At 51.2% G+C, this 16829-nt stretch overlaps 1 protein-coding gene and 1 long non-coding RNA gene across 2 annotated transcripts; one reads left to right on the plus strand and one right to left on the minus strand.

The window, feature by feature from the left end:
* Positions 1 to 2501: 2501 nt before the first annotated feature.
* STX6 (syntaxin 6) lies at positions 2502 to 16797 on the plus strand. The gene is made up of 8 exons (XM_052666398.1): positions 2502 to 2625; positions 5107 to 5276; positions 5849 to 5943; positions 8281 to 8343; positions 10131 to 10253; positions 11487 to 11593; positions 13106 to 13200; positions 14765 to 16797. Exons 1-8 carry the CDS (start codon positions 2534 to 2536, stop codon positions 14839 to 14841), a joined length of 822 nt encoding a protein of 273 aa, XP_052522358.1. The 5' UTR covers positions 2502 to 2533; the 3' UTR covers positions 14842 to 16797.
* LOC128072534 (uncharacterized) lies at positions 5276 to 8329 on the minus strand. Its single transcript, XR_008202331.1, has 3 exons — positions 8178 to 8329; positions 7558 to 7704; positions 5276 to 5621 (listed from the first exon to the last, which is right to left on the minus strand). It is a non-coding gene; the product is annotated as an uncharacterized LOC128072534 (long non-coding RNA).
* Positions 16798 to 16829: the final 32 nt, after the last annotated feature.

The raw sequence follows: 16829 nt of genomic DNA on the forward strand, positions 1-16829 counted from the left end.
AGCACAGGGTTAAATCCACGCATCAGTTGGGTGAGCTCCACACAGAGCCAGTCGAAGCTGCAGCCCGGCAGACTGTGGGGTAGGCTGCCTGCCCAAAAGAGTCACAGTCTAATTATTTTCTCTCCCTGCATCTCAAAGTCACCTTCCTTTTAGCTGGCAGGCAAGTGCCGGCTGCAGCCCTGCGCACATCACGGAGCACAGATGTGTCCTCTGTCCCACAGCTTCCCGTTGGAGCGCGACGGGATGGCAATGACACTTGTGTCACACTGCCATGCTCCAAGCTAACAGCGAGGGATTGCATCCTCAGAGTGGCAATCAAGGGCAGAGCAGGTCACAGAATCATAAAATCATGGTACTGTAGAACCATGGAATCACACAGAATGGTTGGATTCAAAGGGACCTCAAAGCCCACCCAGTCCCAGCCCCTGCCATGGGCTGGTTGCTCCCCACCAGATCAGCCCCATTCAGCCCAGGATCCTCTCCGTGTTGAATCCCTCTTTCCGAAATGAAGAGAATGTGAAAAAGAAAATGTCTGTGCCCCTTTCCTCTTGTAAGGACGTTCCTTTGCCACCTTGCTCTGTGTTGCAAGGCTGATTGTGTGACAAGGATGCTGGGTACAAAAGGCACCCGTGGACATGGAGGTAATAAGGAATTGTGATGGGGTGAGGCGGCCAGAGAAAGTTCCTCTTAATTAATGCCTGGAATAGATTCTCTGGCCATGCATGTGGGTGCCCTAAACCTCCTCTTTGACCCACCACAACAGTGCAGCTCCCACTATCCACTCCATAGGTGGGGCCAGCCTGTCACCAATTCATTAAGTAACGAGGATTCTCTCCACACCAGCACCTCATTACACAGGTAAATAATCACTTTTTAGCTGTAGGTAAGCCCTGAGTGTGGCTAGCATCCTGCATCTTACAGCCTTGGTGCTGTCTGCCCCTTTCTCACTTCTCAGTTAAGTCACCACAGGTTTCTAAAAATGAGGCTCACAAAACCTATTTACAAACCATGACATAAGGCCTTGCTGCCCACCATAGCGCTGACTGTTTAGCCACAGACTGATGCTTCCCATCCAGTTATCACTGGCTTAACCCTCCTCTCACAACCACCATTGAAAAATCTTCAGCAACTTTTACTAAAAATGCAAAGGAGGAGAAGAAAAAAAAAAAAAAATCACATAGAAGCATCTGAAACCCATTTGTGCTTTATTGCTTCTTTTTTGAGCTGTAAAACCTTGTCTGGGTGGAAAAGAAACCAACAACAAAATCAATCTCAATTCTTGCAAATTCAAACTCAAACCAATGTAGCTTTTCCCCCAAAAGAAGAGACATCTCTTGTATGTCAAATGCACCTTCTTAGCAGCAGGCTGCCAGCTAGCATGGGATCACACACAGCCCTGTGCATGTACGTACATGCCACAGGAATTCTCTTGATAAAGCATTCAGTGAGCCCTGTACTTTCTTGCAGTTTGGATTGTGATGAGCTGGAGCTTCCCAGCACAGTGTTTCATCAGATCCTCCCTGGCCAGTTCTGCAGCTGGCTGCCACTCACCAGTATGAGGAAAGCTGAAAGCCTCCTGGCCCTTCCAAGCCAAAAGTCTGAGCTTGACAGCAAGATGAGCCCACTCTGAAACAACAGCAGCTCAATCTGAGTGGTTTTCATGCAAAAAATGTTCATCGTTTCCAGCATCAAAGAAAAGGTTGCCTTTTTTGTTCCTGTGAAGTTCACGCTTTCCCTATGATTAGCCCAGCATACAGCTACCTCATGCTGCGCTGCACCCAACCTGTGGTTTCTCTGGTATGGGGATGGCCGGAGCAGCAGGCAGCTGTCTTTCCTCACCCCACAGCCCCATAAACCAGTCCGACATGTGTCCTCACCCCTCACTCGTGAGTAAGCGTGCTGTGATTGCAAAAGCCACTCACCTGGTTCCCATGCTGAGGAGGCATCTGTGCTAATGGGTTTTCCACAAGCAAAGCAAGCATCACCTTGGCTAGGGCAGCTGGGCTGCAGCTATGTGAGAGAAGTGCAGGTAGGGACAACGCCCTTCGGTCAGTGGGGAGAGGATACCGGGGGTTAGCATCCTGAGCACGGAGCTGTGCGGGGTCTGGAGCAAGTGTGATGGGGAGCGGCTGAGGGGACGGCGTGGGGGAGCCCAGGGGAGACCTTGCTGCTCTACAGCTCCTAAAAGGAGGCTGTGCTGAGCTGGGTCAGCCTCTGCTCCTGGCAACAGCGATGGGATGAGAGGCGATGGCATCAAGTTGTGCCAGGGGAGGCTCAGGTTGGGTGTGAGGAACATTTCTCCTCCACAAGAGCAGCGATACAGTGGCACAGGCTGCCCACCGAGGTGCTGGGGTCATTGGAGGTGTTACAGAGCCGTGGAAATGAGGCAGCGAGCGACACAAACAGAGAGCACTGTGGAGTTGGTAGCTGGGCTAGCCCAGTCCAGCCGGTGCCCGCGCTGAGGGGAGGCGCTCACCCAGAGTCCCGCCGCCATGGCGGGACGGGGCGGGCAGTGGGGCGCGGGCTGTCGCGCATGCGCGCAGGGCGTAGCGCTGGGCAGCCGGGGCGACTCGGCGGCGTCGGCGCCATCATGTCGATGGAGGACCCGTTCTTCGTGGTGAAGGGGTGAGGGATGGGTTTGGGTCTGTGAGAGGAAAGGTGAGGGTTGGGGCGGCGGAAGGGTCTGTGAGGGGGGAGGAAGAGGAGAGATTAGGGATGCGAAGTGGGGGTGGGGGGGCGGGGGGGGAAAGGCGGCTGTGAGGAGGAGGATGAGTGCTGGGATAATAGGGAGGCCTTGAGGGGGAGGGAATGGGATGGGAAGGGGATGTAAGGAGGGGGGGTGAGGGTGAGGGCTGGGAGGGTCTGTGGGGAGAAGAGTGAGGGGAGGGGAGTTCTGAGGAGAAAAGTGAAGTTGGGGGCGTGAGGGGATGGGGGAGGGTTGGGGCTGGAGGGGGACTGAGGGATCAACAGGGATCTTGGGGGGGACTGAGGGATCAACAGGGATCTTGGGGGGGACTGAGGGATCAGCAGGGATCCGGAGGGGGCTGGGGGGTAAGCAGGGATCTGGAAGGGGGCTGAGGGGTCAGCAGAGATCTGAGGAATCAAAAAGGGTCTGGGGAGGGCTGAGGAGTCAGCAGGGATCTGGGAGAGAGATCTGTGAAGGCCTAGCGGGGATCTGGGGTTCTGTGAGAAGCCATTAGGAATCTTGAAAGTTCTGCGAGGGTCTATGCCCTGCTTTTATTCCCAAAGCCATTCCCACTCCCCCTGTGAGGTGTGTGCCGGAGATGTGCCCACACAAAGCCAATGTTCAGAGGGGCTCTGAGCAGCAGAAGGCCCTGCTGGAAGCTCTGCAGGGATGCTGTGAGCTGGAGATGTGCTTGCTGCAGGTGCAGCACCTGGGATGTTGGCATGGCTGCTCAGCTTGGGGGCAGCGTGCCCAGCTGTCCTTATCATCGATCAGCGGCATGTGGGATGTGAGGTTGCAAATGTCACTGTGCAATGGGCAGAGCGTGGCTGAATGCAAGCCACTCCTCATTGAGGGCATTCCCAGAGCACCAGAGCCTGGTCACCGTGCTGAGGGAGAGGATCAGGCACCAGGCTTAGGAAGAAACCTATGTGGATAGTGGCACTGAGGAAAGCCTGAACAAAGGCAAACACAAAACAAAGGCAGTTGAGGTCAGAGGAAAGGGAAACTGTAATTAATAGGGGGAAAGAAGATAGCCTTCCAAAATTCAGCGTGGAGCCACTTTCAACTCCTGCTGTTGCTGTCCTGCTCCACGTGGCAGTGGCACAGTGCTCAGGAAGGGCGGTGGGAAAAGCCAGGTGAGCACAGGAGGTGTGGGAAAGGCTGCAGGGCAGCCAGCAGAAGGGGATCGCTGCCAGGCTAAGCCAGTGCTGGGGAGAACAAATGCTAATTGCTGTGGGTGGGGAGCAAACAGCCAGTCAGACTTTCCAGAGAGATTCCCACGCCACAAGGGGAAGGGGCTGGAAGGGGAGAGATATGTTGTGCTTTTCCTGGTGTTAATTATTAGCCAGCAGATTAAGGTGGAAGGAGTTGAGCCACATGGCATTCAGTTTGCTTTCCTTGCATTTGTAACTCCTCCTGCTAGGATGTCCAGCTTTGAATTCCTGCTGGTAGGTGCTTTTCCAAGTACATACAGGTGAAAAAAACAGAGCTTTTGCTTGCAAGCAGCAAGAGGATGGAGCACAGCTGCTGAACTTAGGGCTCTAGAAATGACAGATATAGAGCAATAGACATGGCTGCTGTCTTGTGCAGACATGGTTCATCCCTTCTGGACTTTCCCAACAGATAAACAGATTTCCTTTGCTGGAGATAAATCCCTGCATCTTACGTGGATCCTGACTTTCTGCTGGCTGTCACACCAGCAAAACATCGTCTGCATCTTTCATCCTGGCTCCTCCTGGACCTAGGTGATTTGTTCCCAGGCCAGGGCTGCAGTGTCTGTAGGTACAGAGAATTGCTACCTGCTGCTCGCCTCTAATCACAAATGCAGCATTCAGTGCTGTCAGCAAAGCCTGTGTTCCCATGTTGTGAATGCACTCGTCTCCAAAAAGCTTAGAGCAGCAGAAAAGACTTCTGTCCCATAAGCCAGTGTAGTATAGCCGTATAGTTTTTTAACGCTAACTTAAAATAAACAATGCTGCACTCAACGATTTGCCTAACTATTGCAGGGACAGCTCCTGTAAATGTTGTTTGTCCTTGGGGTATTTTGCTCAGGTAGTCTTTAGAGGAATGCAGAACATTAATTGCCATGAGCAGCCTTGTCCAGCCGCTCACACTGCCCTGTCTCGCCTTTGTGTCACTCAGCAGAAACTACTCCTGCTGAAACTGGTCCTTTTGTTAGTTGTGGTAGCTGGCCTGTAAGTTGTTTCTTGTCACTTTGTGCTTCAACAGGAGAGGAGACTGGGTTGTCTAGTGGGTATGGCGAATCCTTGTTGCACAAAATAAACTAGAAGTGGTTGAAGGAAGGGCTCTTGCAGGGAGGCTGCAGTTCCAAGCTCTTCTGGGCATGGCGTGTCCCAGCACGACTGCTGCAGAACAGCTGATGCAGTCCCTTCACTTCTCTTTCTTCACCCCAACCGCAGAGAAGTGCAGAAAGCTGTGAACACTGCCCAGGGGCTCTTCCAGAGGTGGACAGAGCTCTTGCAGGATCCCTCCATTGCCACAAGAGAAGAAATCGACTGGACCACAAATGAGCTCAGGAACAATCTGCGGAGCATTGAGTGGGACCTGGAAGACTTGGATGAAACAATTAATATCCTTTCTGGAGTTCTTTGGAGGTTGGGGCATGCAGTTCCTAAGCTGTAAGAAACAGCTACGTAGCAGCTCTTGCTGGTAGCTAATTTTTTGCAGGAACCAGGACTATCAGGGATTGAATTTTGCATTTACTTCAGCTTTTCTCAAACAGCAAATGAGTTCAGCAAGAGAATTTCCCTTTTGTATTCCCTTTGACAAGGTATATTATAAGATGCTTTGTGCTTAGAAGCTCATTGTGTTATATGAATTTGGATTTCTGTGTAGTCACTCATACTCAGGCTGGCTTCCAAAATTATTCCTTTTCCCTCGTGTTCAGCTGAAAGCACTGCACAGCATTGGAGAACTGAGAAAAAAAAAAAAAAGCAGGAGAGAAACCTCATTCTGGTGCATGTACTATGTTGAATGTTTCTGCCACGCTTTCCTTCCTCCAGCATCTAACGTTTTGCTAATCAAATTATAGAAAAAAGTGCAGCACAGTGGAAAGGTGCCTCTTCACGGGCTCCCATCGGGGCGGTTTGTCTGTCTGTGTGCACTGAAAGCCATTCTCAGACTCCTTGACTCCTCCCCTATGCATCGTTGAGGCAAACCCTCGGAAGTTCAACCTGGATGCCACGGAGTTGGGTATCAGAAAATCCTTCATCACCAGCACGCGGCAGGTGGTCAGGGTAAGGAGCAAGGGCTGGGATAGGGAAAGAGAAGGCAGCTTGAGCGGTTCAAAAAAGGCAATGGGGTGACTAGGTCAGTGCTGAACTGGAGAGCAGAGAGTAAGTCTGCTACCTGCTTGCCCTCAGGCTGCCTTCTCATCCCCACATCACATGTTCCAATGTCAGCAGGACTGCCTGCCTGGGGTCAGGTGCAGGGGCCATGTTTCCTAGCATGCTTCTCTTGCACTGATGAATCTAGAAGCCTGTACAAAGTGGAAAGGAAGACTAAAAGACCCTTCTGCTATGCAAGTCTCCTTTCAGAGTTAAAGGAAATTTTGCCTATTCAGTGCTTGCATCGCTGGTTGACAGAAACAGAGTCCACTTCGAACACTGACATCTCTTTGTAGTATGGTGTTATTTATGTGGCTTCCCCCTGCTACAAAGCAGTCAAAACAGCCATTAGTTTTATTTTTAACTCAGGGAAGATTTTGTAGTTTAAACTCACACTCTTAAATATCAGTACTTCAGAGAGAGGTGGGTCTGGCAAAGCTCTGCCTGTTGGGCCGCAGCTTCACACAGCTCAGTGCTTCAGGCAGTGGTAAAGTGAAGTTCAGTAGCACCTGCAAGACCAGCAGCATTTAATCACAGAATCACAGGAACACTAAGGTTGGAAAAGACCTACAAGATCATCCAGTCCCACCATCCACCTATCATCAATTAGTTCTCACTATGCCATATCCCTCAACACAGATCCAGACATTCCTTGAACACCTCCAGGCTTGGTGATTCCACCACCTCCCTGGGCAGCCCGTTCCAGTGCCTGACCACTCTTGCAGAACAGTTAGTAGTATTTCCTACTGTCCAGCCTAAATGTCCCCTGGTGCAGCTTGAAGCCATTCCCTCTAGCCCTATCACCAGTTACAGAGAGAAGAGGCTGATTCCCAGCTCACTACAGCCTCCCTTCAGGTAGTTACAGAGAGCAATAAGGTCTCCCCTGAGCCTCCTTATTCACATAGCTGTTAGGGAGGATTCAGAAGCAGGAAGAGTATTTTAACAGCTCGCTGGTAATAACTAAAGAAGAAGAAATCTTTCTGAAATCTTCACTGCCTGCCAACACACTGGTTAGGAAGTTTTCTCCCTATTAATAGTACACTCAGTGCAGCTTAGTTTCTGCTTTCCCTCGTGGCTCTGATGTTCCTCCTTGACAAGCTGCATTGCTGTGGCTAGCAACAAACTTGTTATTCTACCTGCAGTCCTGTGGTCCAGAGGCAGTTCTTAAGGGTCTCTGCCTGGGAACTGATCCCGAAGCTACACCAGCCCCAGCAGCAGACATGGTGCTTGCTGCCTTGTCCTCAGTGTAGTCAGCTTTGGAAACAAACAGGATCAGGCAAGCCTGCTTTCTAGGTCCTCTTTTCCTCAGTTGAAGAAAAGTTGCTGCCTGCTGCTCAGTTGATTGAAAGCTGCTGCCTGATGGGTTTTGGAGCAGTGTGTCTCAGTGGTAAATGAAATTCTTTCCTGGTGGCGTGCAGTTAATTGACCTATGTTTTCCATGGGGATAGAAAGCAGTTTGTGCATTAGAAGTAACCAGGTGGGATCTGTTGCTTAAATAATACATCTCTGAGCAGTAAAACATACCTGTGTGTCTTCAGGTGACATCAGAACTCTGCTGGTGGGTAAGGTCAGTCAGCTCCTGCTGGATCATGCTGGCTCCTTGCTCATCTGCACTATAGAAACTAAACTGGTTTGCACTGGGAGTAGGAGCCTCCAGGGTCTAACTGTCTTCTGTAGGAAGGCAAAATGCAATGAGTAACAGAGAAAACACAGTCAGAGAGGAGGGCCGTAGGACAGGAAATCTATCTTGTCCTTTGCAAGATTAAATCAGGTACAACTGGGAATAAAGTGCAAGCTACGGGTTCTCGAGACCTTCAAGAACATAACTTCTTTACAGTCTGTCAATGGGAACATTAATCTAGTATTATACAAATCAAAGTGTTTCTGGCAGTCTAATCTAGCTGTAGATATCCTTCTTCATCGCAGAGGAGTTGGACTAAATGACCTTTAAGGGTCCCTTCCAACCCAGATGATTATCTGATTCTATAAAAATGAGTACTAAATAAGGAATATTTTCAAAATATTCCATTGCTGTTGGTTCTACTATTAGTAAAGCAATGAACTGCAGTGGAGATTTTAACAGCATTTTTTCAGACTCTTCAAAACTGTATGTTTTCAAAGAAAATTTCCCTTCCCTCACTCACCACAAAGAAATCTTTCTGGGTATAGACAGCTTGGTAGCAAACTGAAGCTGAAAGTCGCCTCAAATCCAATGCTTACATACTTCTTCTTTCTTTGAACAAACAGGAAATGAAGGATCAGATGTCAAACTCCTCCATGCAAGCACTGGCTGAAAGAAAAAACAGGCAGGTGAGAATCAGAATGGGCAAGCTAAGTGAATGCAGTGGTTATTTGGCACTTGGAAGAGCTAGAAGGATTTATCAGCTCTAACAGCTGTTTTGAGACATGTGTTAAGGTGAAGCTTTCGTATCACTTAGTCTGGAGACCCACACCATGAAGTAGAGCATATAGCATGGTTAAAGCTCCTTTAAAGCTGTAAGTACCATATATATCCCACTTTGTAGCACATCACCTTACAAACATTTGTTCTGGGAAGGGGCTTGCATGCTGCAGCAAAGCTGTGTGTTTGAGCCACGTCTGTCTCACTGATCTGAGAGCATTGGTTTTGTCAGGCTTGTTGCTGTCACCCTCTTTCAAACCTGTCTCTCAAAGCAGTAAGTCACCACTCACCATCTGTCTCCATCTTCAGAAGTGCTTGTGTACAGCCATCAGCATTGCATCACCCTGCAGAAGGGGGAATCTCCCTCCATCTCAGGAGGAACAGTCAGAATCCAATTCCATAAACGTAACCCCGTGCTCTGCTGTATTTAGGAGCCAGGACTCCACATCCCTTCACAAATAGCTGCTTCACATGATAATTAACCTTGTGAGAAGATGGAAGAAGCTCAAGCAGTCTCAGGTTGTCTGCACTTGTAATCTAAGGAATAGAAATAGATGCTTCTCCCTGGCTGGTGAGACTGTAAGGAGATCTTTGAGCTGACTTCCAGAGCTGCCTCTGTCAGCGTTGGTGTGCCCTATCGGGCTGCATCAGTCTTTGTCACCTGTGGCAAAAATGATGAACTGCAAGAAGATTCTGAGAAGGACAGAGCTGGTTTGTCAGCCCGTTACAGGCTTAACTGATGTGCTTGGCAAAAACTTGGAGAAGCAAAGTCCCTTACTGCCTTCCTCAAACAAGCCTGTAGCTGTCTCTAAGTTTTGCTGCTTTAAACTGCTAGCTGCAGGAGACCATATGGCCCAGCTCATGCAGTGACATCTGGTCAGGAAAACTCATTTCCCCTTGCCATCTTCCTTCCCCAGCCCCTCGCCTTCCCTCAAGTCCGCAGAGCCTCAGCTGGGCTGGGCTACAGCAGCTTCTCCAGCACGGCTCTGTGTCTGAGAGGCCTGCTTTTGGCTGGTGGTGACCTGATCCTCGTGGACTGAGGCTGGCAAACACAGACTTCCCTCCGGAAGCTGCATCAGAGCTTCCTTCCAGGGACCAGATATCCTCAGCTGGAAAGCCACTTCTCTGCTGGATTTGCACTAGCTTCTGTGTTGAGGTCATAGAGCAGATAGAGTGTAATCTTGCAACCTGAATCAGAGAGCGCAACTCCTGCCTACAGCACTGCTGTGTTTATATTACACTGTTTTACTGTCAGTTCATCTGGTTAAGTACTTTATGCAGACCTTCAGACCTGGTCATCAGCAGCATGGCGTTCAGTCCATCTATTAACACGATGTATCTGGATACTTCCCAGCTCACACATCCTCCTAGCACACAGTGCTGCATCTTGAACAGACCTTTACCAGTCCTCTGGGCAGTGCGGGCGTCCTGCTTGCGCTGTCTGTCAGTCGTGCTCCAGCTCTCCTGTTAGTGGAGCAGCATTTCTGCAATAATCATGCTGCAGATATTTCCCATGCTGGTATTTGGCACTGCACTGTTTTAGTTTGTGCCAGCACTCTGGCTGAATACCAGTAGAGCAGCGGGAAAAGGATGCTGTAGGCATGTGCACAGGAGCGTTGCCTTGTCCTCCTTGCCTGAGACCAGCTGTGAGCAGACACAGAGGTGTTGCTGCTAAGGGACTTCTGCATCTGTTTAGGCACTCCTGGGTGAAAGCAGCAGTCAGAATTGGAGCTCTGGACCTGACAAATACAGCCGTCTGGACCGGGAGCTGCAATTAGCAAATTCACACTTCATTGAGGAGCAGCAAGCTCAACAACAGGTAAGGCAGCTGGCATAAGGCAGACTGAATAGCTTTGCTTGCCAAATGGGCGTTGGGGGGATGGGGTTCAGACTTCAGGAGCCAGAAAAACTCCAGCCCTCAGCTGGCCTGGATCCAGGAGCCTGACAGCCTGATAGCTTGAAGCACACCTGTTCATATGTTCCATGTACAGCACAGCTTTGGATGCTTGGTGCAGTTTTTAACCATTGAGGCTTGTCTTCCACTTACGTACAGAAGAACAAAGTCTGGAAGCAGCAGCATGCTGAGTTTTAGTATTACAAGAACTGCTGAAATCCTTGGACCAGTAGACATGTTGCAAGCTGAAGAGCATTCATTTATCTTTCTGAACTTTCCCTCGTTAAAAAATAAGCTGGTGTTTGCTGCTGTTTGTGTGCATCCCCATCAGAACAGACAGGGAGCAGGAGCACGTGCCTGCTTCCTTTTCCTGTCCTTGTCAACATGAGATTCGTGAGAAAGCCTGCGTGAGGGCTTTGCAAGGAGCCCTGGCGAGGTGCTGCCCTGGAGCAGCGCCCGAGCAGCGCACATCCGCCTCCAGCAGCCCACCCAGACACAGGCCTGTAAATAGGCCGCCTCTCCAGGCAGCAAGCTCTGCTGAAGCTTCTGATACACGATGCCAGCCAGCTTTCAGATGAGTTTTACCTAGTGACTCTAGGAAGATAAATAGATTCCAAAGTAGGTAACTGGGGTAAAGCTAATCCTTAGCATGATTGTGCCCTGAAAGTGACTTAAGCCATCAGCAGACCTATTCCTTTGGCACATTCAGAGCCAGACGTGTTATTTTTAGCTCTCTTAAGAGGCAGCAGCCTCTTACTTGTGTTAACCCCTTGTTAACTGCAGCGTTTCCCATACACTACCTCAGCAAGGCTCCTGCTCCGGGCAGCAAAGCTTGAGGTTTTGCTGCCTTCAAAGAGTCATCTTAGAGGTTGCAGCAGGGAAGGGGCATTGCTAAGCAGAGGCTGAATTTAGAGGCATGGTTGAGGAAACTGCAGCCAGCTGTGCCACAGGAACAGGGGACGGCTCTCCTGCTGCTGCCACTTCTCACACATTTCTTAGAAACACGGTCCTTGTTTCCTGGAACCTGAGGTCTGTTCCCAGGCACCACAGTTGATGTTGGCAGAGTTGGCGAGCATCCGTCCACACGAGCAGCTGGCTGTGACCCAGCTGCAGAAGGAAGATGTATAATCGCCCGTTTTTCCTTCTTTCTGGCCCCAGTTGATTGTGGAGCAGCAAGATGAGCAGTTGGAGCTGGTCTCTGGCAGCATTGGGGTGCTGAAGAACATGTCCCAGCGCATCGGCGGGGAGCTGGAGGAGCAGGCAGTGTAAGTATGTCACAGGGTGCCAAAGGCCCTGCAGGTGTGGAGCCTGCTGCAGCACAGCTGGGGGTCCTCGCTGATACCCCTTGTTGCATCCTTGAATTTCCTGGTCCCTCAGGCAGCCTCTCCTAGCTCATCTGCAGCACCTTAGGCTGCCTTTGATTTCAGGCCGTGGAAAGCATTTCATATTGCTGCCTGCAAGGATCCTACCGCAGCCATGTTCCTTTCAAACCTGCACCTGGGGCAGGTTTAGCTGCCAGTTTACCTTCCCTTCTCTCTTTAAACTCCTTCTCTTCTCTCGTTTTTAAACACCACCCTTAAGGCACGCAGTAAAGCTCCTTGGCTTCTAGCAGCCAGCAGTGTGCAACGGATGAGGGAAGGCAGTGCTGCCTGTTAAGGATAGTGGGTGCTTTCCCACTCCGTGGGGTTTTGTGCTAACCCAGACAACTGTGCCCCAGGAGCTCAGAGCTCAGCCTTGTCACACAGAGCTGCATTCATAGTTAAAGCTAAAAATAATCCTCACCCACACAAAGGGTTAAAGGGTAGCTCACAAAGTAGCTTGTATCCACCCATTTACTTATAAATTAGATTTCTTTCCTTGTGCACTCCTTTGGAAAGAAGTGCATGAAATTCTCAGTTGTGTAGACTAACAGACACGAAGGGTTTGTGCCTAAACCCCCCTTGTTTGACCGACGAGAGTCTGGAGGGCTGTGAGCTCTTGTGATGTCTTTGGTGAATAGGAGGAACTCCAAAGCACCTCCTGTGTGAAGCCTGGCCACGGCAGGTTGGTGTGATGCATCTGTTTCCAGGTCACCACATAAGCCATCAGTGCTTGCTAGCAGATAATTAAGGCAATACGGCTTTTTTTCTACAACTCTTTGTTCTCCGTGCTTTTAAGAGTGTTACGTTTTAAAGTTCTGCTCACTGGAGATGGCTGGGATTGCTTTGATCCTGGATGTGCTTTGTCTCTCTTCAGGTGGGTTCTTGGCCCTGACAAAGCACAGCTACAGGAAGGCTTTCAGATCTGTTACAGTTGCTGTGTGGAGGAACTGGAGGGGTAACTTCTGTAGAGTTTAAAAAGCACCTTAAAAGCAATTGCAGATCTCAGTCCTGCTTGATACCAGAGTGGAACAAGATTTTAGCTTCAAGTGCTAGCCCTCAGCAAGAGAAGGGATTTAAAGTCCAAACTGGCACCTTGATCTACACATTCACTGCTAATCATGGATTATAAGCAAAACTTTCATCTTCAAAGGAGGAAACCCCCACTGCTCACCTTTTAGAGATAAGCAGAGCTGGGGGACCAGTCCAACAGGTGTCCCCATGACTTCTCACTTTCCACCAAAGCTGAGCTGCTGCTTCAGCAGGGTTTTTTTTTTTCCCCCTTGGGTGCTTTCAGGAGACCATGCTGCGTTGCTTTTCTCATCCACTGTGTTCTGATGAGCGTGCATGAGTGCAGCAAATGATGCCAAAGGCACCTATTGCTGTACTTGTTGACCACCACTGTGCTTCTGTCCCCAGGATGCTGGATGACTTCTCCCACGAGTTGGACAGCACTCACTCACGGCTCGACAACGTCATGAAGAAGCTTGCTAAAGTGTCTCACATGACGAGTGGTAGGTCCAGGGGGGTGGGCTCTGGGCCTGGAAAGGGGCAGGCACATCTGTGAATTTTAGGGACGGAGCACTATGAGCTCCCAGAGCCAAGTAGAGGGGAGGGAGCAGCTCCAGCTGCTTGAGAGGTTAAAGAGGGAGAAGGCGTCCAAACCTTGCAGCTGCTCATGCCCAGATACTGCTCTGCAGGCTGCCCTCAGCTTTGTGTTATATACAGGCGCCTTTCTATTGATGTTGTTACTGCTGCACTGGGAAAAACCCCTTCTTAGACGATAAGGAAGGAGAGTTCTGCAGCCTCTCGTGCTGCTCGAGGTTTCCTAGGCCACCTGCCGAGCAAAACACTGCCACCGTGCGTGCCTTCTCCAGCTGCAGCAAGTCCCTCTGCCAACCTCGCCTGCCTGCGCGCTGCTGGCGCCAGCGCTGCCGACGGGAGGACAGTCGGACAGTCGGACGTGTTTCCTGGTGGTGAGGAGAGGCGATTTCTGCGCTGGGGAGGCTGAGCCCACGAGAAAAGTCCTTATAAGGCTGTGCCTGAACGTGGTGGGCCGGCGGCCGGCCGGGTGCCGTGGGCAGAGCAAACAGGAAGCTCGTGCCTGCCGGGAAGTCCCCGCCGCTCGCTCCCCGCGTTGCGGCGCTCTCTGCGTCGCCTCCTCCGCTGCCGGTGCTCGCGTGTGGGGGGTGGGAGCAGCAGGGAGGGAGGAGGGAACCGCTCTACAGGATCAGGGAGCTCACGGGGAATCCGTGCTGCCGCTGGCGCTGATGGGACGGCTCTTCCCAGGGCTGGCTGCAGCGCTCAGTGAGTGGTGCCAGCAGCTCCATCCCCACACTGCACCATCTCACAGGGGCCGGATGTCTGCCGCTGCAGACGTGGCCGTGGACGGAGAGCAGCTGTGCAGCCCGGCGTCGCCCACTCACAGCTTGCTGCAGACAGAGCTCATGTGGGGGAAGGCAGGCCCTGCTCGAGTCATGTGGCTTCTGCGGTGCGGTCGCAGCTTGCGCTGTGTCCAGGGACAGTGGGGTTCCTGGTGCCAGGAAGTCGGAGGCGAGCTTGAATCCAGATGGGAGAAACTTTCACTGTAGGTGCAGGACGGTGTCAGACGATGTAGAGCAGCAGTACAGGCTGGTATGGTTTTGTTCTGTAAAATGCATTCATATCTTTTCCAAAAAAAAGTAAGAATTTCTCCAGTGGTGTGCTGAGCTCCCTAAGGCAGATCCTAGAGGCAGTGCAGAGCACAAACAGGTCAATCCACAAGCAGTAACACAAAGCAGCTCTCTACTTCTTCCTGATCACTTTTGAACCAGCTTATCAAATCTGTTTGAACTTGACTGGGGAGAAACCTCAAAATTCCACACCGCAGTCCCAAAAAGCAGCTGCATCCTGGAAGAGAAACGCTGTCACCCCACAGGCAGTAGGGAGGAGCCTGCAGAAGGGTACGGTGCTTGTTCTGCTGGTGAGGGAGCTTTCCTTTTGAAGGAAAGCACAGTGAATGCAGCGTGGTAAGGAAAAGCTCTCCTCCAGCTTTCCTTCTATTGAAGTAAGAGGACCGACCATTCCTTTCTCTTTCAGATCGGCGGCAGTGGTGCGCAATCATCGTCCTCTTTGTCATCTTGCTGGTGGTGCTGGTCCTGTTGATTGTCCTGTGATGGACTGAACTTCCTTGGACGCCTCCTCTCCCCTGTAGCACGGGGAAATGAAACTCCTTCCGTCCGACCACAGAGATCCCTGTCAAGAAGACCCGTGCCCGGCTCTCACCATTCTCCGAGGACCAAGGCCTGGCTCCACCAACATCTCCCCCAGCCCTGGGGAGGGCAGACAGAGGACAGGAAGCAGTTGTGGCTCCCGGATCCCGTCGGGCTGCCTCCTGCCCCACGGTGCTGCCATCTGGTCCCCAGGCCCTGGAGGGGACCGAACCCTATGTGGGTATGAGCCAGCTGCAGCAGTCCCAAGCCCTCTGTGCGGACACGGAGCAGGGAGCCTTGGCAGGGTATGGGGGGTGGAATTGTTTCACTGAGCGTTACAAACTGCATCGCCAGCCTGTGGGATGCTTGCCAGCCAGAAGCATTACTGGGAGGAGCAGCTGAAACCCCGCAGCAACACGCACCCAGAGCAAGGAAGGGCAGCCCCAGCCAGCACCACGCCTTCCAGTTAGCACCAAGACCCTGCAGCATTCACATCCAGGACCCCGAGGCAGGAGCTGGCACGCTGCAGGTAGGTGAGCTGCAGGTGTGCTGTCCTGCCTTCGATGGACACGCAGGGCTGGGGCATCAGCCCGAGGCTGGTTTCACACAGCTCGTCAAGTCACCTCCTGTTACACAAGCCTCTCCGGCTCCCTGACTGATGCTTTCTTTCCCCTTGTATAACCAAGCTTCTGTTTAACAGCTGCTTCCCTTTGGCAAGTGATTTGTCAGGTCTAAAATAACTTATTTTTTTTTTAAGGAAAAGTTCTTTTAGTGATTTTTGATGACTGTTGGAGCCGCATTCATCTGCAGCTGCAGGATGCATTATCAGTGGAATGGGCCTAACTGTGTACCTTAAGTGCACACAAACTTGTAAATAGGATGTCTTAATTTTCCCCAACTGCTATTTTTTTTTTTTTTTTTTTGGGAACTTCACTTGTAAGCAACCCAGAGCCAGGAAGCTCAGAGCCAGGTCACGTTCTGTATCACTTCCCAGTGCTTTTGTTACCTTCGGGTTGTTTGGCAAGGGCATTGCCTCAGCAGTGCTGGCCAGGCACGGATAGCAAAATGCTGTGAGGAGAGCTCACCCTGGCAGTGTTACTGGGGAGAAATACAGATGGGTTTTGTGCAGTTGATTACAAGAGGAAGGGGTGATGCTTCAGGAAAGAAAAAGATTTGCAGTGAAGTCTGCTCCCGTCTTTAGGAGGGGGAAGAGCAGCAAAAGATGGGAGGCAGGCTGACTTGTGCCTTCCATCTGGGTCTCAGATGGGGCTGGGGGAGGAAGCTGACTGGTGCTGACATTGCAAAGCAGGCCTCCAGAACCACACTCCACAGAAAGGAAATTCAGCACCTGAAGCACTCTGTCACCCAGGACACGTAGCCCTGGTGGTTTCTGGCTCTGGGTCTGCCCAGTCCCTCCTATTGAGCCCTTGCACGCACTGGTGGCACTGTGCCTTTTGCAGCCTTGGGATGAGGGGAGACCCAACAGCCCTGCCAGGTTGGAGCATCTCCTCTTGTAATGAACGCACACGTGCCCTTAACGCCAACCTGCACAAGTGATCTTGGCAGTTCTCTCAGTCATTGCACAACGTCATGTCTCTTTTGGTTACGCTGTAAGAAATACGTACTGTCTCTTTCCAAAGGCAGGCTCTGGCAGTGTCTGCACAGTGCTCTGGGCTTCAGACCTCTCTGAGAGTGGGTTTTCAGTACGGTTGTATGTCGTCCAGGAGCGGCTCCTGATGCTCCACGCAGGAGTGCTCAGTTCACACACTGTGCCAGGTTGCAGCCCTGCTGCCGTGCTCCATGTCTGTCCAGGTGTCACTGCTACCCAACTGTCTTTGCTTTTTCTGTTGGTGGTGTTGCCCCTCCCTTGAATCCTAAATAAACGCATTGCTGCTGCCGGTGTGTGACGGCAGAGGAAAACACCGGTCTCTTTTGTGGTAACGGGGACAAGC

The sequence above is a fragment of the Tympanuchus pallidicinctus genome, unplaced genomic scaffold (assembly GCF_026119805.1).
Source record: "Tympanuchus pallidicinctus isolate F22 unplaced genomic scaffold, pur_lepc_1.0 scaffold7, whole genome shotgun sequence".
Classification (NCBI taxonomy): Eukaryota; Metazoa; Chordata; class Aves; order Galliformes; family Phasianidae; genus Tympanuchus; species Tympanuchus pallidicinctus.

Excerpts from the sequence above, each read along its gene's own strand:
- STX6 (XM_052666398.1), top strand. The coding sequence starts at position 2,534 with ATGCGCGCAGGGCGTAGCGCTGGGCAGCCGGGGCGACTCGGCGGCGTC. Across the intron at positions 10,254-11,486 it reads AGCAGCAAGCTCAACAACAG|TTGATTGTGGAGCAGCAAGA; the intron begins GTAAGGCAGCTG and ends TTCTGGCCCCAG. Across the intron at positions 11,594-13,105 it reads GAGCTGGAGGAGCAGGCAGT|GATGCTGGATGACTTCTCCC; the intron begins GTAAGTATGTCA and ends TTCTGTCCCCAG.